Source organism: Podarcis muralis, chromosome 7 (genome assembly GCF_964188315.1).
Source record: "Podarcis muralis chromosome 7, rPodMur119.hap1.1, whole genome shotgun sequence".
NCBI classification, from domain to species: Eukaryota; Metazoa; Chordata; class Lepidosauria; order Squamata; family Lacertidae; genus Podarcis; species Podarcis muralis.
In genome coordinates, this window is record NC_135661.1 from 7635765 (window position 1) to 7658592 (window position 22828).

Here is a 22828-nt window from a genome sequence, read left to right on the forward strand (position 1 = left end):
CTTCCAGGACATTCTTTTCTCGCAAGACAATAATCTCTCATTAATGAATCGAATCACCGGATGCCATCCTTTTGTACATAAAACCATAATTTTCATGCCATTGGTAGGTAACCCAACCCAGTTTTAAGTTGAGCTGTACTACCAAATAATTGTGCTTAGCAGAATCCGTTAACAGGGCACCTGAACCGAAACTTGGCTAGTAATTTAAAATTAGTGTGAAATTCAGTCATACCATCTCTGCTGCTTCTTAGTCTTTGTGTCGTTGTCCCTCTGCTTGCCAGGCTCACAGTGCTGCAGTGATAGCAGAGGTCATAACTGATGAAATGTCTCTGTATAGGCAAAACACCCATATGCCCCCCTTGGCTGCTCCCTTTATTCCTGTGTAAATTACCCAGACCCTCCTGTCTCTAACACTCCCTTTCCAACTCCCATGTCCCTACCATCCATTACTTCCTCAGGCCACTGTCTACTTTATTCCCTCTCTTTTCATGTTTCTAGATCAGGGGTTCCCAAACTGCAGTCCACAGACCATTCACACTTCATTCAGGTGATCAAATCAAATCAAATTTTATTAAACGGTCACAGACCAGATTAACTCGTACAGCTAGTCAGCGAAGCATAACACCGGAAAGAACAAAGGACAATTTCAATACAGATTAGGCCATAACAGCAATTTAAAATTAGACAGCATAAATAAAATTAAGTATTTGCCTTCGCCTGCATATTGACATTGGAAAGCTCTTGTTTCCTGCGCCTAATAGCGGCTACACAGAATTTGGCAACATTGATCGTAATTTCAGGAACCTTATCTTCTACCAAGGCTCTCATACGTTGGAGTTCTGGTACATTTTTAAGCTTTTGTAGAACTGGGGCAATAAAGGTCAGGCGTAGATCCTCGTAGTAACTACAGTGCAGCAATACATGCAGACTTGTTTCCACTTCCGATGAGCCACATGGGCAAACACGTGACTCATATGGTTTGCCCTCATATCTGCCTAGCAGCAGGGCAGAGGGCAGAACGTTAAATCTGGCCAGGGTAAAGGAGTGTCTGTACTTAGGTATTTGTAAATCAGCCAGATAATTTGCAGGTGAGAACCCTCTCCCAAAGTCTCTAATTGTGGCATGTTTATCCATTTTGCCCATATGACATTGCAGCTCTATGTCCCTAATGCGTTGGAGCACTTGACTTCTGCCTCTCTCATATCCTGCCGCTATCAAGATCTGCGGGGAGAATCCCAAGCTCCTTATCTTTATTCAGGTGATCCATGCCATGATTTGTGGCTGAAGACATGAGACGGCACATCCATCACATTAAATACTCATATTGATTTTAATTATATTTCTCTTGCTTCTTTTGTTTCTTATATTTTGTATTTTATTGTATTACAGTTTGGATTCCATAAAATTGTAATGCACAGTGTGTTACAGTTCCTAAACAACAGGCAGAAAAACCATTAAGCGGTCCACCATGACGCTCAGCAGTTTTCAAGTGGACTGTGGGTGGGAAGTTTGGAAACCACTGTTCTAGATCATTCTCCCTAGTTTTTCTTCCACCTCCCAAATAAAATTCTACTTGTCTTAAGCACTGTGAAATTCCTCCTGGGATTTAATTTCTCCTTGTTGCCCTTTCATGCCTTAATTCCCCCTCTCCTACTCTACCTTCAGGTTCTTCCTCCTCCTCTTTACTTATTAAATGTACTAGTCACTTTTTTGCCATGGGAACTCAAAGTGACAATATTTTAATCAAAAAACAAAACCAACACATACATCTAAACTGGCATTTTAAAAATGCAATTTTAAATGTTTGTTTCCCCACTGTGCACCTTCATATAGCTTTCTTTTCCTCGGGGCTCCCTGTCCATTAGCTTCTCTACCTGCTCTCAGGGCCATCAAAATTTTCAACCATAACCCTGCAATGTTTTAACCCCAACTAACCAACACACTTTTTCTCATGGAAGGTGGACCGTGAGGTGCTCTAAACTGTCCTAGCCATTGCACCAATCAGCCTATCATAGTCAAGGTGTCACCATGATTAGCAGTTAGCACCAGTTCACGTGAGGCTGTGAGGAGGGAGTTTTTCCAAGACAAGTAGAGTCCCTTGGTTTTGTGAAGATCTTTGTTTATCTTCTGCTTCCTTTTCCTTTTCACATGATTGGGGCTTTAAGCTTACGCCCAAAAGGGTGTGCGACTTATTCCGTGCCCCCGTGACCAATTTATTGAGAACCCTTACTTTTGTTTAGTAATTAACAGTCTTCTGACAGCTCTGGACATTTAGTTGCCAACTAACTTTGTGTTGGTTTGTGGCCCTTTTCTTCAGGCAAGTCATTTTGCCTTGTGTCCTTGTATATGTACAGAAAAGGCAGAACATTAATTTCCTAATTATGAGCTTGTCTGTAAGCAGATATGATGTGGGAGTTACGTTCCGAGGCACCCAACATGCCAGTGAAATTGAGTACAATTGACCCACTGAAAAATCCTGCAAAGACCCCATTCCTGCTCTGCTCTGCTCTGCTCTGCCCTTCCCTGCCTCATTCTGACCTCCCCTGCCCCCATTCTGCCTTCTTAGTGAGGTTTCAGTGATGTCTTTATGATGTTTCTGGGTCACTTCCGGGTTCGGCATGATGCGCATATACACAGTTGTACACATACTGAACGCGTGTAAACATTTGGCTACCTGTATATAGTGTGAAAGACGTTAGCTGAATGACTAGTTTAATGGATTTAATGGATTAATTGTTATAACAATTAAAAATTCACTTTTATTCAGGAAACGTGTGAATTGAAACATTGGAATCTTGGATTTAACTTGCAGGCAGCAACCAGTATGCTCAGATTTACAATAAACTTTAAGGGTCTATATAACTCCCCAGTTATTTGACTGTATTGGGTTACTTAATCACAGAATAGTTCAAAATTATTTTGTTAATGCCAACCCTGCTTAGGACTGAAAAGAGATCTCAAATTTCTAATTGCCCTGTGACCAGACCCTTGAGTTTTTCCCAGGTACAAAAAACAAACCATCTCCCACACCCTTGATTATTCTTCAGTGAAGACATTGGCATCCTCATGCTGTCCTCAGATATATATGCTGCTTTTCTGCTGATGGGTAAAAGAATTTGGCCTTGGGCACCTTTTTGTTTCAAGGCAATGACCTGACAGCCTCCCTCTGCTGAATTTTGCATTCTTTTTTTCCTTCCACAGCAGTGACTCCAGCAGCAGCTCAAGCGACGAGTCTCCGGCCCGTTCAGTTCAATCCACGGCAGTTCCAGCACCCACCTCCCAGTTGCTTCCATCTCTGGAAAAAGATGAGCCCCGCAAAAGTTTTGGGATTAAGGTTCAGAATCTTCCAGTGCGCTCCACAGGTAAGAGCTAAAGAGGCATCATCCATAATTAATGCTAAAGCAAAGCAATATTGTGACTGCCCATAATATTCCACTGGAAAACGCAAGCCCGGTTTAATGAGCTTTGAACTGCATTGGTAGGCTACTGCTGACGCGAATGCTGGTGGAAAATATGTCATATTGCAAATGGGGCAGCATTAATTTTGAAAGAGGGTTTTTTAAAGCAGTCTGGTTCATCAATCTAAGGTGCATGGAATTTTGCTACCACAGGTGGACAATATATAACAGTCAAAGCAGGGTTGTGTATGTGCCTTTAAATCAAAATTCTGTGCACAGTTTTGTCAGTTTTGCACAAAAGAGGACTGAGCAAAGTTCTGCTCATCATGTAAAAGGGCAAGAAGCAACAGAGCAATACCTGTGGAGGTTATCTTGAGGTTCCCTTCTGCCAGGGTGATTCTGCTAGGCTTCTCCCAAGTGCAGACTACACATTGCTCTATGCAGGGAATGGTTCACAGTGAAAAGAGGGGAATTGGGGAGGAGAGGTGGCATGTTTGGTTGGGAGAAGGGTGAACCCAAGCAGCTTGTTCTGCAGGTGGCAGTTCTGTGTGTATGTATACATTTTAAAATAGAAACTCACAACACGAAAGAGTACAAACTGCAACCTTTGTGCTGTGTTTTCCAAAAAGGCTACAGTGCCTTCTGTAACCATCAGCATGAATCTTCTGCTTTGCTTCTTGGGGTGTAGACACCAGCCTTAAAGATGGTTTATTCCACGAGTTCAAGAAGTACGGGAAGGTGACATCTGTGCAGATTCACGGAGCCTCTGAAGAGCGATACGGACTGGTGTTCTTCCGGCAACAGGAGGATCAGGAGAAAGCGCTCAATGCTTCCAAAGGGAAACTCTTCTTTGGCATGCAGATTGAAGTGACTGCTTGGATAGGGCCAGGTGAGCACAAGGAGGTTGTTGCTGGCCCTTGAAAATGGCAGGTAGCCTTGTGCTGGCCCCTTAAAGGAAAATCCATATAACAATAGTTTGGCCCAACTGAAGCACAACAAAGCCACGAGCTGGTTTTTAAGTTCTCCAGAATGGAGAAAATTAATGAAAAAAGCTAGCTTGCTGTTGCTTTACATAGGAAATACTGAATCCAGGAAACTTGGAGGTGTTGGAAATTGAACATGGGGCCTTCTGCTTTCAAAGCAGATGCTCTACCAGTGAGCTACGGCTCTTCTTCAAGTTTAGCGACGCTTAAGTTGGCCCTAACAAAAACATTAGCCAGCTGGTCATTTTTGGTGCATTGGCACCATTCATCAGGAACCTCTTCACAAATCCCATTGAAGCGGGCGGGAGCTCTTGTTTCAGTTTTCCCTCCAGATTAGTCTGTTGAATTTAGTTTCTGCTTACGGAATAGGAGTTGGTAGACTGCTTTGACCTTTAATTTGCTGGCATTACTAGATCCATAATCATTTGAAATGGGGTGGGATGAAGCTCAGCCCTCCTGACATGGCGCTGTAGAGAGATTTAGACACTACAGAATGTTAAAAGAACTTTTTTTAAATCACCTGCCTCCAGAAACAGAGAGCGAGAATGAATTTCGGCCTTTAGATGAAAGAATAGATGAATTCCACCCCAAGGCAACGAGAACTCTGTTCATCGGCAATCTAGAAAAAACCACCACATATCATGACCTTCGCAACATCTTCCAACGTTTTGGAGGGATAGTGGTATGTACAGTGTGTGTGTGTTTGTATCAGTTCATTTGAGAGAGAAGCATGTTTCAGCTCATTAGATATAAGCTCTGAAGGTCCATTAATCTGACAAGTATCACTGGATCTTACTGAGCCATGATCTAGAAATAATAAATTTGGAAGGGGGAAAAGGCAGCTTCCGTATCCCTGGGTAGCAATGTCTTAACAACCTTACATTGAAAACAACCCCGTTTGCTCTGCTGAATACTCTGAACCCTACATGTGTCAGAGACTGCCTCCATTGCTGTGCAAGAAGAGGTGGCACTTGAGGAAGATGGTTAGAAGGCTTGGCTGGCCCTTCCCACCTACAAGGGCCCAAGGAGGAAGAGCACTGGGGGCAGCTGGGACTTCCCTTCCTGAAGGGCGCAGCTCTTCTCGCTTTGTCTTGAAGAGGTGGAGCCTTTTCACTTGCTTACTAGGCATTTGCTAAGCTCAAGTCCATGGCTGAACAATGCAAGTCTGGTTCAGCAGAAACTGCTTCCGCTTCTGTGTATTTGGCATTGGGGAAGGAGAATGTGTTAGCAAGCAGGACCGAGAGCTGCCTGGGTTGAGTGTTGCCAGGCCTTTTAATCTCCCACCTGCATGCAAACTCAGGAGACATCCAGGAGAAAAGAGACTGTCATTTGTGCACACTGACCGTGGCAGTAGGGTATGTTGCAGAGCCACTGTTGTGCGGATGCCTCATCATTAATGGAAAAGTGAGCCCTAGGGGTGTGGCTGTTTGTTTTTGCTTTAATTGCTTGCTCACGGCAAGTCAGTCACCCTAAGTTGGAAGCTCCTATGCTGCTATGCCACTAGAACAAAGACTGGCTGGTGTTAGAGAAGTCCCCTCTTTGGGCCAGTCTTTGCTTCCTCACCTTTGTTTGGAGCCAAAGGCTTCTGGGAATGGAAGTCTTCTCTAGATCTTTTGCTCTTGTCCCTGGACTTGTTGAAGGTGCTGGAGTCTCCTTCCTTGCTTGAACCTCCTAACACACTGCTCACAAAGGCAGAAGTGAGTGTTGTTTTGCAAAAATAGAAAGTGTCCAGCTTCTATTTCTAGCTTGGGAGGATGACTCGTCCTACTCAGAGAACATTGTGCCTGCCTCGGCTCCTAGTCATCAGAGTGAAGGCTGGCCAAAATGTTGTTTATCCTTCTGCCTGCCTAAGCCCATTAAATCCCCAGGTAGATAATTTTCTCTAGGACAGGCTTTAAATATTTCCAGAGTATCTTAGTCACTACTTAGATTTCAGCTGTTGCTAAAGATATATATATAAACAAAAGCCAGCATTCAGATAATTAATCGGCCTCACAATGTTGTTGCATTGTTGCTGTTGTTCATCTGGATTTTATTGTGTGCGTCATCTTGGTTTAGAATGAGCTGCAAGATGAGGAAGGGAGGGAAGAGTGGATTGTTGTGGTTTTCCATGAGCAGTATTTTTAAGAGCATAAAAATAGGACAGGAACACTGAATGGTTTGGGGACATTGTCCTTTAGAAAAAGAAGCTGAGGAGGGGAAACTGCTTCTGTCACTTGTGTCCACACCCCAACCTGACCTTGCTGGTTTAAGAAGCAAAAGAGAGTCCACAGATGTGAGTGGATACTTGACCTAGGACCACCAGTTGCAGACTCCCACTTATGTTGCTGAGCTTTAGCGGGATGTGTGTGTTTTTGACTGGCCAACAACTGCTGTAAGCTGGGGTCCAGCTGCATCTCTGAGGGCTAACCTGCAAAACTATGAGCCTGCTTCCTCCTTAGCAGGGCGTTCTCTTTGACCAGCAGTCCTCTTGGTGCCCTGTGGCCTAGTTTGTCTCTCAGTGTGAACTGCTTTCCTTCCCCACCAGGATATTGACATCAAGAAAGTGAATGGGGTTCCCCAGTATGCATTCCTGCAGTACTGTGATATTGCAAGTGTGTGTAAAGCGATCAAGAAGATGGATGGGGAATATCTCGGAAATAATCGGCTCAAGGTAAATTTTCTCCTAGAAGTGCTGCTCTTTGAGGGGTTTTTTTGTTTCCAGAGATTTTAAGTGATTCTTGTCAGCTTGAGCCGTGAAGCAAGGATAAGATGCCCTGTGTCCCTCTTAGGGCCTTTCTGTTTGCTTGTAGATGAGATTGGATTGTTTCTGGGATTTTTCAGTCCCTCCAGATGGCACGAATGGGCAAAGTTGTTTGACCATCTTGGTGCAGAACCTGGAAACCGAATGGGCGTGGAGGTGGCATTTGTTTTCTTGCCCATTCACAGTTTTCTCTCCAGCTCCTTGTCCTGTACAGACTGCAAGTTGCACTTGATTCACTTGCCATAGGAAGGGGCCATACTTTGTGTCCATTTAAGCTTCTGGAATTTATGTTAATTAAAACTGGCTTTAAAAAAACCCAAAACTGGCTTAGTACTTGCTCGCACCTGCTCTACGGATCTTAGCTTAGAATTAGGCCTGCTCTTGTTAAATGAGCTTAATTGTGAATTCTTTGACTGACTGGAAGTTTTGCCCTTTTGTGTCCAGCTGGGCTTTGGGAAGAGCATGCCCACCAACTGCATGTGGTTGGATGGTCTTTCGACAAACGTGACGGATCAGTATTTAACGCGACATTTCTGCCGCTATGGTCCTGTGGTGAAGGTAGGTGGGAGGCTTTCTGCAGCACGAAGAGGTCTCCTCTCTTCCTTCCTCAATAAACCTGCTCTTTTCTGACCCCACATTCAAGCTCCGCCCTGAAGACCTGCTTCTGTCTCTATATTTCTCTCTCTCTCTCCGGGCTGAGCCTATCCTTCCGAGAGGTCCAAAGCTCTCGCCACCTTTTTTCCAGTTGGGGAAATGGCATGTTAAGGCAAGCCAAACGTGTGCAGAGAGTGCTTGGTGTGTCTGCTCACCTTCTCTTCCTCCCCTGCCCCCCCTTTGCAAAACTGTGAATCCCCCTAGAATTGTGGGTGCACGGCCCACTTCAGTGGCAGGGCTCAGATTAGTCACATTAGATCCAGAAGTTGTCTTATGGCTCTCATTCTAAATGCAGAGGCAACTGACTTCTCCTGCCTCCCCCCTTTAATCTCCCCTCTTCCCCCTTGCAGGTATCTCAGGTACATGCACTGAGCTGCCTTTTAATCTCTGGAGCAGAGGTTGATCTTAAAGTCATGTAGCACCTCTGCATGAATGAGTCATGCGGGGGGGTTGGACAAGCTTGAGCCAGGAATGCCTCCTGCATATTCCCTGCAGGGAGTGGGGGGGATTTTGAACTCTTGGCATTACTTCCACAGAGCCTGCTGGTGCCTTGTGTCTCAAGCAGCACACGTTTATCTCCTTAGTGAAACTGTGGTTTGTTCTGTTTTTTAAACAGAATTTGTACTCTCCGGGCATAAAATTTGCAACTGCAGGGAAATAAGTAAAATACAGAAAAACAAAATAAAGGCCTACCAATGCCTCAAGCCACATGATTCTCAACCTAGAGCAGTCCCTTCCGCCCCTTTTTATTGTCTCTCTTACAAGATGCCTTGTTGCGGGGAAGGCGGAAAACGGCTCTAAATTTGGTGTCGTAACCGTATCTATTCTCCCTGCCCCTAGTTGCATTTGTTTGCTGGGACTGACGTTCCTGTCCTGTGGATGAGGCTCTTATTTTGGTTTTGTTTTGTTTTTTTGTTCTTACAGGTGGTGTTTGACCGCTTAAAAGGCATGGCTCTCGTTATCTACAATGAAATTGAATATGCACAAGCTGCTGTAAAAGAGACCAAGGGGAGGAAAATCGGTGGGAATAAAATTAAGGTCTGCAAAATTAAGTTCCTAAAGATTAGTAGTAATGATAATAAACAATAGTAAATAATAGGCCAGGCAGGGGAATTGCTTAATGACACAGAATGCTTTGCCAAAGTTTTTCTAAGATTGATTATTGTCCCCCCCCCCCTCTGCCGAGTGGAGCCGTGTGGGCATCTCCAACTGCTGCTTGCAGCCTTTCCCTTCTGTCATTTGCTTTGCTCAGTTCTTCTCCTTTCCTAAGTTCTTTGGCTGCTGGACCTTGTGCCGCTAACATCTCTGCAGCTGTAGAATTTCCTTGGCCCTCTTGGCTCACTGCATCCTTCCCAAGGAGAGATCACCTTGAGCGCAGGAGTCTTGCCTTGTGTACATGGATGTGCCAGGTGCGATGACCACCTGGCCTGTGCCATTTGGGGCATAGTAAAGGCATGTGCTGTGTCCCATGGTGCTTTTTCCGAGATGGAGATAAGTTCTACGTCAGAAGAAAGATGTGGTCCTTGTGGTGCATTGGGCACTGTCCAGGACGGCCTTTGAAATGTCGTCTCCTCTTGTCTTGCTTGGTTATCTGCTTCCAAATAAGACATCCTACTTGGTGTCAGAGGTGTGGGTGGGTGCTTGCGCACACAGTAGGATAACCCTCCCCAACCTAGTGCTCCCCCAGTGTTTTGGACCACAACTCACATCAGCCCCAGCCATCAGGAAGGCACCATATATTTTGAGGGGGGAGGTAGGCGGGGCAGGGAACTGCACTAAGAGGTGAACACCTTAAAGGTGCATTGTAAAGGATGAATTTAACATTGAGCCTCCTGTGTGTTAGTTCTATAGCTTGTGTGGCTTCAGTGAGTTTGATGTCTGCCTGCCCTGTTGCTTTGGAGTATTCCAGAATGTTTTCCGGTGCATCCGTCTTAAACCTTTTAATTACTGACCTTTGATTAAAATTAGCCGTTTGGGTTTTTTGACATTGTAACAGGTGTTTGAGGATTGTTTATTCAACTTCCTGAGAGAGGGATTTATTGAATCTAATTTATAGAGTTGGAAAGGGACCCCTGCAATGCAGGAACCTCAGCTAAAGCATCCATGACAGATGGCCACCCAACCTCTGCTTAAAAACCTCCAAGGGAGGAGGCTGTTCCACTGTTGAACAGCTCTTACTGTCAGATCTCAATCTCCTTTTTTGTGACTTGAAGCCATTGGTAGGAGTCCTACCTTCCAGAGCAGGAAAAAACAAGCTTCCATGTGACAACGCTTTAGATATTTGAAGATTGCTATTATATCTCCTCTCAGTCTCCTCTTTTCCATGCGAAACGTACCTAGCTCCTTCAACCGTCCCTCATATAAGGCTTGGCTTCTAGACCCTTGATCATCCTAGTTGCCCTTCTCTGCACACGTTCCAGCTTTTCAACATTCTTCTTAAATTGTGGCACCCAGAACTGGACACAGTATTCCAGGGTTGGTCTGACCAAGGCAGAATAGAGTGGTACTATTACTTCCCTGTGACGCAGGTGGTGCTGTGGTCTAAACCACTGAGCCTCTTGGGCTTGCCGATCAGAAGGTCGGCAGTGCGAATCCCCGCGATGGGGTGAGCTCCCGTTGCTCGATTCCAGCTCCTGCCAACCTAGCAGTTTGAAAGCACGGCAAAAAGTCCAATTAGATAAATAGGTACCGTTCTGGTGGGAAGGTAAACGGCGTTTCTGTGCGCTGCTCTGGTTCGCCAGAAGCGGCTTAGTCATACTGGCCACATGACCCGGAAAAACTGAGCGCCGCAACCCCAGAGTTATTCACGACTGGATTTAACTGTCAGGGGTCCTTTACCTTTTTATTACTTCCCTTGATCTAAACCCATCTGTTGATGCAGCCTTTTTTGCTGCTGTATCATACTGTTGCCTCATGTTAAGCTTGTGGTCCACCAAGATCCCTAGATCCTTTTCACATGTACTGCTAGTCACTCAGGTGTCCCCCATCCTATACTTGTGCATCTGGTTCTTCTGTCTAAGTGCAGAACCTTACATTTATCCCTATTGAAATTCTTTTTGTTAGCTTGCACCCAGTTCTCCAATCTGTCATTTTGAATTTTGATTCTGTCTTCTGTGGCATTAGCTACTGCTCCCAGTTTTCTGTCATCTGCAAATTTGATGAGCATCCCCTCAATTCCTTCATCCAATTCGTTTATAAAGACGTTGAACAACAGGCCCAGGACGGAACCCTGCGGCACCCCACTTGTCACTTTTTTCCAGGATGACGAGAAACCAAAAATGAGTACTCTTTGGGTTCAGTCAGTCAACCAGCTACAGATCCACCTTGTTCAACCCACATTCTACCAGTTTCCTTGCAAGAATATTGTGGGGGGGGGGGGGGTTAGTCAAAAGCCTTACTGAAATCAAGATACAATATGTCCACAGCATTTCTCTGATCCACCAAGTTTGTAATTCCATCAAAAAAAGAAATCAGGTTGGTCTGGCATGACATATTTTTGAGAAACCCATGCTAGGTCTTAGTAATCACAGCATCCTTTTCTAAATGACGGACTGTTGAATTATCTGTTCTAGGACCTTCCCTGGTATTGATGTCAAGTTCACCAGTTGGTAGTTACCTGGGTCTTCCTTTCTCCCCCCTTTCTAAGGATGGAGACAACATTTGCCCACCTCCAGTCTGTAGGGACCTCACCTGTTCTCCAAGATTTCTCCAAGATTTCTCAAAGATCGTAGACAAAGGCTCTGAAATTACATCCACAACCTCCTTTAGTACCCTTGGATGCAGCTCATCAGGCCCTGGAGATTTGAATTCATTTAAAGTAGCTAGGTGTTCCCTAATACCTCTTTTCCTATCTTGGGACGTAGCTCCCTCCTTACATCATGTATTCTGTTATCGCCAGGTTCGGCATCACTTTCCTTTTGGGTGACAACAGAGGCAAAGTAGGTGTTGAGTTGTTCCGCTTTTTCTCTTGTCTTCTCCAAGGAGAGGATCTGCCACTTCCTTGTTCTTCTTACTTTGGACATAGCCAAATAAACCTTTTTAATTATTTCTAACCTTCCTTGCAAGCCTAAGTTCATTCTGAGCTTTAGCCAGCCTGACTTCCCCCCTGCAACTGTTGGAATCACACCCAGTAGTTCCTTAAGCTTTTTGAAAATTGGCCTTTTAAAAATCCAGCGTGTGTGTCCGACTACACGGTTTCTCCTTGTCTCTGTATCATGAAAGCCAGAAGAACATGATCACTTTCTCCCAAGTTTTTTTGTACTTCCACTTTGTCACTCAGTTCCTCTTGATGATCCCCTTGATGCTTCTTCCACCTTCTGGGAAATTAAATTGTTGGAGAGGCAATGGAGGAATTTGTTGGACCTTGCATTCTTGGCATAGTTAGAGTCCCAACAAATATCACCCTACAATTCCTACATTCCAGTCATGAGTCTCAAGCCACCAGTTTTCAGCAATGCCTACCAGGTCATATTTGCTATCATGTGCTAAAAGCTCCAATTCATCTTGCTTGTTTCCCATACTCTGTGCATTTGGGGATTTAGTATCTATGGATTTAGTATTCTGGGTTTGGCTTGCTGTGTAAGATTGACCAGAGGCATTTTAATTGTAGTTCTTGGGAAAAGCAACAGTAACACCAAGAACAAGAACGTCTCACTAGTTATATATGCATTCATAATTAGCTGATGATCCTTTTGACTAAAATCATACAGAAAAATCACTCTCATATTAACATGTTGAAGGTTATTGGTGGCTAAATGCACCCTGTCTTCCCCACCTTCCTTATGATATTCTCAGATGTATCTGGTTGGCCACTGCCGAATTGGCCCAGCATGGTTGCTGTTCTTTTTTCATAATGTGTGTGGCATTATGATACTTCCATACACACATCTAAGCTGTGAAGCACCATATTCTATTAAAACTAGCTTCTACGTTAAAACCCACCAGCAAGCAAAGTTCTCCTCATCTGATGGTTTCATGACTTTTAATCATGTCACAGATCTGCTCTCCTTTCCCTGTGTCTTAAATGCAGATGATGAACCTTTTTTCATAATTGGGTGTTGTTGGGAGTAACGGGCCTTTAAAAATTCTTGTTTTTCAGGTGGATTTTGCAAACCGTGAAAGCCAGTTGTCATTCTATCAATCTATGGAGAAAACGGGTCAAGATATCAGAGACTTCTATGAAATGCTGGCGGAAAGAAGGCAAGTGCCCCTGATGTCTTCACAGCAGCCCAAAATGGGTCTCTGGAGGTTGGGAGGATCTACCCAGCAATTCATAATTCATTTTTGGGGGCATTTTTCCTGCCGTCATTTTAATTCTTTTTGGCTTTTTTATTTTTACAATGGATATCCAAAATACCATTGTGAGTTGGGGAAGGGGTTGGCAGCCAGTAGCAGTTCTGTTTAAATGACTGCAGCTGATAACCAACAGGGGGACATTTTGAGAGAGAGGCCCAGAGTGCTGTCTCACGGTGTACATTGGACCAAGAGACATGGATGATGAGGGAGCTGCTGCAGTGACCTGCAACACCTGTGCCATGTTGGCCTTCCTTCCTGAGAAGGTGCAGAATTGCACCTGCAACAGATATCGCCCAGCCCTGCCAGACACATTCCATATATAGCAAGGGACTACGAGATTCTGGGCTGGAAGCTGAAGGGCCTTAGAGCAGAAGGGTTTTTTTCCATCACTCATTCCTGCTGAAGGTCATGGCTTAGGAAAAGCCACTGAAGCCTCTCTTAGCAGTGGGACGCGGGGTGGGGGCTATTGAACTAAAGGATCAGCTGCCTGCTTAGAAAATAGCTGTTCTTTTTGTCTTTTGATTGAACCTGTAGCTACAGTAGTCGAGCTGTATATGGTGGTCTTGATCTGGGGAGAAGCTGACTTTTTTATGTTCCTGGGTTTGGCAGGGATGAAAGGAGAGGATCTTACGACTATGCTGCTGACCGTACCTACTATGAGGCTGTTCGCACCCCAGGAACATATCCTGAAGATCCTCGGAGAGAATATCCAGCCCGTAGCAGGGAGTTTTATGCTGACTGGGATCCTTACCAAGCAGAGTATTACGACCCACGGTATTACGACGACCCACGGGAATACAGAGATTACAGGGGTGACCCTTATGAGCAAGACATAAGAGAGTATAGTTACAGGCAACGGGAGCGGGAGCGATTTGAATCAGACCGGGACCGGGACCATGAAAGGAGGCCCATTGAAAGGAGCCAAAGCCCAGCTCACTCCCGACGGCCCCAAAGCCCGGGAGCATCTCCCTCCCAATCAGAGAGGCTGCAGAGCGATTCTGAGCGGAGGATCTACAGCCGGTCCTCAGAGCGGAGCGGCAGCTGCAGCTCCCTCTCCCCACCCCGCTATGACAAGCTGGACAAAGCCCGCCTCGAGCGCTACACAAAAAGCGAGAAGCCCGAAAAAGAGCGGGCCTTTGAGCAAGAGAGAACGGACAAAGACAAGCGCCTGGTAAGGAAGGAGAAACCAGAAAAACTTGAGAAGGATAAAGCGGAGAAGCAGAAACGGAGGGCCAAAAATCATTCCCCCAGCTCTCAGTCGTCGGAAACAGACCCAGAAACCGAACGGGAGCCCACCCCTGAGAAGGTCAAAGGCAGCAGCAAAGGGAGTCGGGAGAGAGCAGATAAAGAAGGAGCTGCGAAGAACCGCCTGGAGCTGATGCCATGTGTCGTGTTAACACGAGTCAAGGAAAAGGAAGGGAAAGTAATCGAACAGCCTGCTTTGGAAAAGCTGCGTGGGAAGCAAGAAAACGACACGCTCAAGTCTCCTTTGCTTGAACAAAAAATGCAGATTTCTCAGGCAGACCAAACCAAGTCAGAGCAGCTGAAACTTGAACCCGCCCGAGTGAAAGTGCCAAAAGAGAAGGTGCTTGCCAGTCACATCGAAGTGGTCGAGAAGGATGCAAAGCTGAAGCCGAAGAAGCACCTGAAGGCAGAGCTGCCCAGTGAAGTGACTAACCCAGTAGATCTAGAAAAGCTGGAAGCTCGCAAAAGACGCTTTGCGGATGCAAACCTCAAGCCAGATAAGCAAAAAATGGACTTTAAAAGGAGTAGTCAGGAGGAGGAGGACGCGCGTGTGGTTTTGAAAAAGCAGATTGAGTTAACAAGTAGTGAATCTGAGAGAAAGCCCTTGAGGAAAGAGACTCTTAAGAGGGAATCCAAGAAAAGCAAGCTGGAAAGGCTTGCCTCAGTGACCAGCCCCAAAGAAGCTCAAGAGCCAGCCAGTATTTCTCTGGGGTTTGGTTTACGGCCCAGTTTAGAGCTGCAGGCTAGGCTTGGGGAGCTCCTTGAGGAACCTGGGGAAGCCCCTGAGATCCCTGTAAGGAAGGTCAACTCCATCAAATTGCAGCACAAGCATACACAGCTGTTAGATGACCAAGGAACTGAGCGAGAGGACACATGGAAAACCTACTGCAGTCTTCCCGATGAAGTGCCCGACCACAAGCTAGCTCAAGAGAAGCCTCCATCATCCGATATTGAGGAGAAGATTCCCATTGACATTGATCACACACAGAGTTATCGGAAGCAAATGGAGCTGAGTCGCAGGTTGAAGCAGCAAATGGAAATGGAAATTGCAAAGCACGAGAAGTTTGGCAGCCCAAAGAAAGACCTTGATGAGTATGAGAGGCGTAGCCTGGTGCACGAAGTGGGGAAACCCCCGCAAGATGTGACAGACGACTCTCCTCCCAGCAAGCGGAAGAAATCCTCTGACGCTTTCGACTTTGAAATTAGCACAAAGAGAGAGAGAAACTACAGGAGCTCTCGGCAGGTGAGCGAGGACTCCGAAAGGACGGCCTGTTCCCCTAGCCTCAGGCTCTTCCCTTTCCATGAGGATGAGGAGATGCTGGAGTCCCCCAGGCTGGTGCCTGTGAAAGAAACCAAAGAGTCACCTAAAATGGATGAAAAGGGTCCTCCATATTCTAATGTGGCTGTAAGGGAGGATTCTTTGAAATTTAACCCCTACGACTCCAGTCGAAGAGAGCAGATGGTAGAAATGGCTAAAATAAAACTATCTTCTGTGAGTTGTGAGGAGGAATTGAACCGATGGGAGTCCCAAGTGAAGCAAGAGCCTGGGAGGGTGGACATCACCTTCCCAAGCAGCATTGTCAAGAGAGATGGCATAAGGAAGCGGTCAATACGGGATCTGGAGCCAGGAGAGGTGCCTTCAGACTCTGACGATGACGGCGATAATAAAGCCCATTCTCCAAAAACCCCTTCATTGCTGGAGAGCTCCAGGTTGTCTTTTTTATTACGGGACAGGGAAGAGAAGCTTCGTGATCGAGAGGAGAGGCTGCCAACCTCTTTGGAAAGGAACAAGTTTTATTCCTTTGCACTGGACAAGACAATCACTCCCGACACAAAGGCCTTGCTTGAGAGAGCCAAATCTCTCTCATCCTCCAGAGAAGAGAACTGGTCTTTCCTTGATTGGGACTCGAGATTTGCTAATTTTAGGAACAATAAGGACAAAGAGAAAGTGGATTCTGCTCCAAGGCCTATCCCCTCGTGGTATATGAAAAAGAAGAAAATCCGAACCGATTCTGAAGGGAAGCTGGATGATAAGAAGGAAGACCACAAGGAGGATGAGCAAGAGAGGCAGGAGCTCTTTGCCTCGCGCTTCCTGCACAGCTCCATCTTTGAGCAGGACTCGAAGCGCCTGCAACACTTGGAAAGGAAAGACGAAGACCTTGACTTCCTCTCTGGTAGATTGTACGGCCGGCAGGCATCCCTGGATGGGAACATTGGCATGTCAGACTTTGTGCCGGAGCCAGTGGTTCTCTTCCACAGCAGGTTTGTGGAGCTCACCAGAATGCAACAAAAAGAAAAGGAGAAAGACCAGAAGCCCAAAGAAGCAGAAAAGCAGGAGGAGAAGGAGAGTCAGCCCAAAAGCCCAGAAGCAGCAGCGCCTGAGGACAAAGTGGCTGAGCATAAGCATCTGCTTTCAGTTGGGCCATTTCCAGCTGCTCTTGTACTCCAAGAACCAGGGCCAGCCATGCCGGAAAAGGTCACGAACGAGAAGTTGCCGGTCATTGCGCCCTCTTTGAGAGAAGAGAAGCCTCTGCCAGAACTTGGTCCTGTGGCTGAAGAACCAAAGCCTCTTCCAGAACTCCTTGCTGCTGTCAAAACTGAACCACCTGAGCATATGGAAGCACCGCCAGGAATAGACAGCAACAAGGACCCTGCTCTTTCTGCAGCAACTCCTCCTGAGGAAGAGTCGGTATCCCTAGTGCACCCTTCCTATTTGGACACAAAGCCACCCACGCCCGGATCTTCCTTCTCTCAAGCGGACATCTGCACAGATCCAGAACCTGAAATAATCCCACCACCACCACCACTCAAACCAGCAGCAAGGTCCGAGGAACTGCCTGAGCTGAAAGAAGAAAATGTTTCACCATCTCTGAACTCTGAGGCTGGTGCAGGGCAGAAAGCAGAGCCAGCTGTGGAGGTCCTGCCTCCAGTCTCCGACACGGAGATGGAAGCCGAACCACTTGTTGTCATCAAAGACAAGAAGCCGAACAAGAATAAACGTTCCAAAAACCCTGTCCAGACTTCGGTTGCGAACGTTGCAGAGAAGCCTGTCACAAGGAAGAGTGAAAGGATTGACCGCGAGAAACTTAAAAGGTCGGGCTCTCCCCGCGGGGAAGCACTGAAGGTGGAAACAGAGAAGGTTTCCCGAAACGCTGCTAAATCTCCAAGTGCTGCACCAGAGCCGGAAAACCCAGAGCCTAGCTTGCCAGTGGGCAGGACAAGGCGCAGGAATGTGCGGTCAGTTTATGCCACCACAGGGGACCACGAAGGCCCATCGCCTATGAAGGATACTCTGGAGGTCACCAGATCTACCAGGAAAAGGGTTGAAAGGGAGCCACCAGACTCTGCCTTGACTCCAACCCCTCCAAGAAGAGGCAGGCCTCCCAAATCCCGTCGCAAGCCTGAGGAGGAAGTCTCTCCCGTGAAGGTTGAACCAGCTCACCCAGAGGTAGAAGAAGCAGAATCAAAAGAGATGTTGGAAGTCCCGAAACCTGTGGAGGGGTGGCGCTCACCTCGATCCCAGAAGCTGGCACACAGCCACTCTCCAGCAGCCAGCACTCCTCAAGCCAAGAAAGGGGGGAAGAACGAGTCGAAGGCTGAGAATTTGGTGGAGCCAGAAGAGACCCCTGACCTATCTGGCCAAGGCTCAAATGGAAGTGAAAACGGTAACAAACCCAAGGTGGAGAAAGAGTCTCTTCTGAGCGACCAGAAGCGAGAGAGGAAAGAAGTCGAGCTGGAGAAAAATGTCCCCGAAGCCTGCACCGTTGAGATTGTGGAAAGAAAGCCTGTCTCTGAGAGAACTCCAAAGTCCAAACGTGGAAGATCCAGGAACGTCAAGGCCGTCGATAAAGCCTCCTTGATGAAGAGCTTGAAAAGCGTTGAAATCCGGCTTAATGTGGATGAAGTCAAAGGTGCTTTGCGGCCCAGCGAAGAGGACACGGAGCCTGTGCCAGTATCGTCCCCCAAGAACAAAAGTCCCCGGAAGGAAGACAAATTGTCACCCCATTTCATAAAGACAGAGGCAGAAGACCCCTTCCAGGAAGCAGAGAAAGATCTGGCTTGTGAGTCGACACAGTCTCCTGAAGCAGACCAGCTGGCCAAGCAGATCGAACTGGAGCAGGCCGTGGAGAACATTGCAAAGCTCACCGAAAGCCAGACGATTGCAGCCTACAAGGAACAGGCGGCTGAAGTGTCAGACGTTCGCCCGGAGGAAGACGGGGACAAGCCTGCTCATCAGGCCAGCGAAACAGAACTCGCAGCTGCCATTGGCTCCATCATCTATGACATTTCTGGAGAGGCCGAAAGTTTCCCTGCTCCACCAACGTATCCTACCGAATCCGAATCAGAAATGCCTGCAGAACCATTGGTGCTGCCACCCGCACGAGAAGAGATGGAGCCTGAAACTGATCAAGCCGTGAGCAATATCTTGGAGTCGGAAGCCACTTCAGTTGAGCCGCCTGCCCCACCAGGCCCTGGCACTGCCCCAGAGGCAGACTCTGCCAAAGAGGCGGAAGTGAGTGTGAGCGAATCCTCCAATTCGGCACAAGAAGCAGAAACCTTGCAAGAGGCCGACATGGCTCGGAAGGAACGGGGCCGCCAGAAAACCACCCGGCCGAGGCGCAAGCGGAGCACAAGCAAGAAAGGGGATACAGCAGCAGAACCGAGGACTGTTGAGCCCGAACGAGTACAAAGCAAATCTCCAGTGGCCAACGAGGTTAAAGGGAAGTCAGAAGGAGGCTCGAAAGAAGAGAGTCAAGAGAAAAGCTCTCCTCTGGCTTCCCAGCCGGGTCCCCCTGATGCCAGCAAGGCTGCACCCCTGGAGGGGGCTTCTCCAGAACCTCCTGTGGCAGACAGCATCCCCCCGCCCAAAGCAGTGGACCTGCTATCTCCGTCGGTTCCTGTTGAAGAGGTGAGCCAGAGCGCCTTCAAACTACAGCCGGGGGCTGACAGTGCTCCAGTGACTCCTCCGCCAGGCATCCCCAATACACCTCTGCCAGTAGCAACCCCATCTTCAGCTGCAGCAAAGCCTGTCTCCGCTGGGTCTGCCCCCCTTCACTCCAGCACAGCAAAGGTGACTGAGTGGATTGTGAAGCACGAGGAGGCCCGGGCCCGCTCCACCCCACCGCCGGCTCTCCCCCCTGACACAAAGGCATCAGATATAGACACAAATTCCAGCACTCTGAGGAAAATACTGATGGAGCCCAAGTACGTCTCCTCAACCAGCGTGGCATCAGCAACGCATGTCACGACTGCCATAGCCGAGCCTGTGAGTTCACCTCGTCTGCTAGAGGAAGATCCTCCGCACCCTCCAGCAGAGGTTGTCCGGCCAGGATCAGAAGAGAAGCCAGCTGTCCCAGCCATGAATGCTTTGGAGCCGCCAGTTGCAGAGGCCCCAGTTTTCACCGAGAAAGAGAAGGTCATCACTGTCATTGCTCCCAAGGCCACTTCTGTGATAAGCAGGATGCCCCACAGCATTGACCTCGAGGAAACCCCGCGGATAACTCTGGTGAAGCAAGCGCCCCAGACGTGCCTAGTCAACGCCCTCTCGCCAAAATACAAGCAGAGGCCAAGCACCAATGACAACAGCCGGTTCCATCCGGGATCCATGTCCGTAATTGAAGATCGGCCGGTGGAGACAGGGTCCAGCCCCGGTCTTCGCGTCAACACATCAGAAGGTATTGTGCTCCTGAGCTATTCCCAGCAGAAGACAGAAGGCCAGCAGCGGATCACAGCAAAGATCAGCCAGATCCCCCCAGCAAGCGCAGTTGACATTGAATTCCAGCAGTCGGTGTCCAAGTCCCAGATCAAGCAAGAGCCTCTTGGCCCCTCTCAGCCAATCCCAAAGGGCTCTCAGACGCCAACGGGGTACGGGGGTGTCTCAGCCCCATCGTCCCTTGTGCTGGGAACTCAGCAGTACAGCCCTTCCCCTGTACTTTCCTCCATTAAGCAGGAACGGGGCAGCCTGGAAAAATCGGAGCCCCTGCACCTCTCTGTCCAGGCACCCACTTCTCAGTCAGGGCCAGTCAAAGTCCTTTCCCAGTCTGCCAACACTCCATCCATCCTCGTCCACAACCAGATGGTGCTCCCACAGAGCATTGCTTCTTCCACCAACAAAAAGCTTCCAGACCCAGGTGCCCTGAAAGTGGAGACCAAGACTCTTCAGCCGTCGAGCTTGAGCCCCGGGGTTGGGCCTCATCACCCTTCCTTGTCTAGCAAGATACACCCAGAAGCCAATCATGTGAGTGCAGGGCCCAGCACCCCAGCAGAGCGGGGGGTGTCTCACTTGGGGGTCACGAAGCAGGAGCCCCTCTCTCCACGGACAAGCGGGCACTCTCCCTCTCCCTTCCCAAGGGCTTGTCATCCGGGCGGCCCTTCTTCCCCAGCCCTGTCTGGAAACAACTCCATGCTAGGGATCCAGGGCTCTCCTTGCCCTGGGATCCCAGTGCCTCAGTACATCTCCAGCATGCACCCCGAGCAGTCTGTGATCATGCCCCCACACAGCGTCACCCAGACGGTCTCCCTGGGGCACCTCTCGCAAGGGGAGGTCAGGATGAACACCCCTCCTCTGCCAGGCATGCCTTACAGCATCCGCCCTGAAGCGCTTCACTCCCCAAGGGCGGCTCTGCAGCCCCAGCGGTCCAGCACGCCGCAGCCAGCCCCCATCCGAGAGATCGTCATGCCACCTCTGTCTTCCCAGCATTCCTCGGAAGAGGAGATGCACTACCACCACACGGTGTGCCGGGGCTCCGCCCCCGTGCAGTCGGACGTGCTCGTCATGCAGCCAGACTACCGCTTGCACCCCTCCGGCATCCGGCTTGATCAGTACAACGTGCCCCGGGACGTGCGGATGATGATGCACCCGCACATGGCTGCAGTGGGAGGCGACCACCACCCAGAAACCCGGCAGTCCCGCACGCCAGAAGGGAGGTCTGTGAAGACGCCCCCCGCCACAAAGACTCTCCCGTCAGGCAAAGAGGCACCCAAGGCCTCGGAAGTCAAGATGGCTCACTCCCCCCACAGTGAGCCCCGCCTCCTCAGCGGCCAGCTGCCAGGACTGCCTCTGTCGCAACCCGTTGTCGTCCCTCACGGCGTGCAGATCATGCACCCGGCGGGCACCTCCTTCCACGATTACAGGACGGTCTACGGGGACATGAGGAGCTACCACCCAGCGGCTCAGCTAGGCCATCCTCAGTTTTCCGGGGCATCGCCAATCGGGCTGCCTTCTCGGAGTATGACCCCCTCTCAGGTAAGCCAAAGGCACTGGGATCAATAGGTGGGATGCTTCTGCGTCTTGTACCACCTTGGAGACTAGTAGCGTTTAGGGTGGCTTCATAAGCTTTTGTGGACCAGGTTCCATGTCTCCAGGTGTCATAGTGATTGAGAAAAATGCAGTCTGCAAAATTCAGTTGGGGCTAAAATGTGTGCAAAAAAGAAAATCTTGTTCATTGCAAGCTGCTTATGCCATAGTGAAGTGGGTTCCTCTTTAACTGAGGTCCCTGATGTTGACCCACAGCACCCTCAAACTCCTCTCATGGTGCATGCTAAGGCTCGTGTGTGTGTGTGTGTGTGTGTGTGTGTGTGTGTGTGTGTGTGTCTGTGTTGGGGGGGTTTGTCTGCTGTGTTTTTATTTTGAAGTGTGTGGAGTTTTCCCCCTCTAGTTGTTTTGGGGTCAGGGAAGCATTCTGAGCACCACCCTTCTTTCTTCTGTGAAATCGGTATTTTGTGATGCCCACAACAGTATCAAAAGTGCCCCTGGGCCCCAAAAGGTTAGGGGTCCCTGTGTTGCAAGACTGGCTGTTGTGTTTGCTGCAAGAGACCCAGGTGGGAATTGGCTCCTGTTCTTTGACATGCCCAGAATCGGACTCCTTCCTCTCCGCAGCTCTGCCTGCCCGTCTGCCTTGGGAGTAGGGTGTGCATCTTCCAGGCTGCCTGAGGCAAGGAAGGGAAGTGCCACCAGCAAGTCCCTCCCTTTGTCTTCCGTTCCCACCCCTCCTCCCAGCTTCCAAGCCTGCTCTTGGCTTGTGCATAAAAACATTTTGGGGATTGATGCAGCTGGGATGTGTGTGGCAAGTTCTTGCATGGCTGGGAGGCATGTACCTCAGAAGGAAGTGGAGTGTGCCAGCAGCAGCTACCACAAGCATTTGATGCTCAGGGTAGCAGGTCACAGGGAGTGTTTTTGGGGTCCTACAGTGGTCCTTTATTTGTAGCTGTGTGGCAACAGATGTGGGGGCTTGGAAATCAGGGTCCTGGAAACCAGAGAAGGCTCCTCTGGAAACCAGAACCACCGCCACAGAGGCAGGTTATGGCTGAGCATGCAGACATCCTTGAGGAGGAGCCATTGTTGGAGACCCTAGGGATAGAAGCCACAAGTTTTTTTTTAATCTAGAATGATAAACCTGCACTAGTTTGCTTTTCTGGGGCGAGGGTGTGGTGGTGTTTCTGAGAGCTTTGGAGTTTGCTGCCTGCCAGAGCCCTCTTTCGGAGAGCAGGCACAAGGAAGGCAGGACCCA

The 22828-nt window shown here is 48.5% G+C and overlaps 1 protein-coding gene across 9 annotated transcripts in view; it reads left to right on the forward strand.

The window, feature by feature from the left end:
* Positions 1-22828, forward strand: part of SPEN (spen family transcriptional repressor) — a 67740-nt gene that overhangs the window by 41656 nt on the left and 3256 nt on the right. For 3 of the 9 annotated variants that reach the window (XM_077931145.1, XM_077931144.1, XM_077931146.1), the window contains 3 exons: positions 3202-3362; positions 12877-12977; positions 13683-21564. In XM_077931145.1, the coding sequence (XP_077787271.1) occupies positions 3202-3362; positions 12877-12977; positions 13683-21564 (8144 nt within the window). Of the gene's footprint in view, positions 1-3201; positions 3363-4086; positions 4288-4911; positions 5064-6908; positions 7035-7568; positions 7683-8702; positions 8817-12876; positions 12978-13682; positions 21565-22828 lie in introns of all 9 variants that reach the window. The other 6 variants (XM_028741404.2, XM_077931141.1, XM_077931139.1 and 3 more) reach the window with 5 other exon arrangements.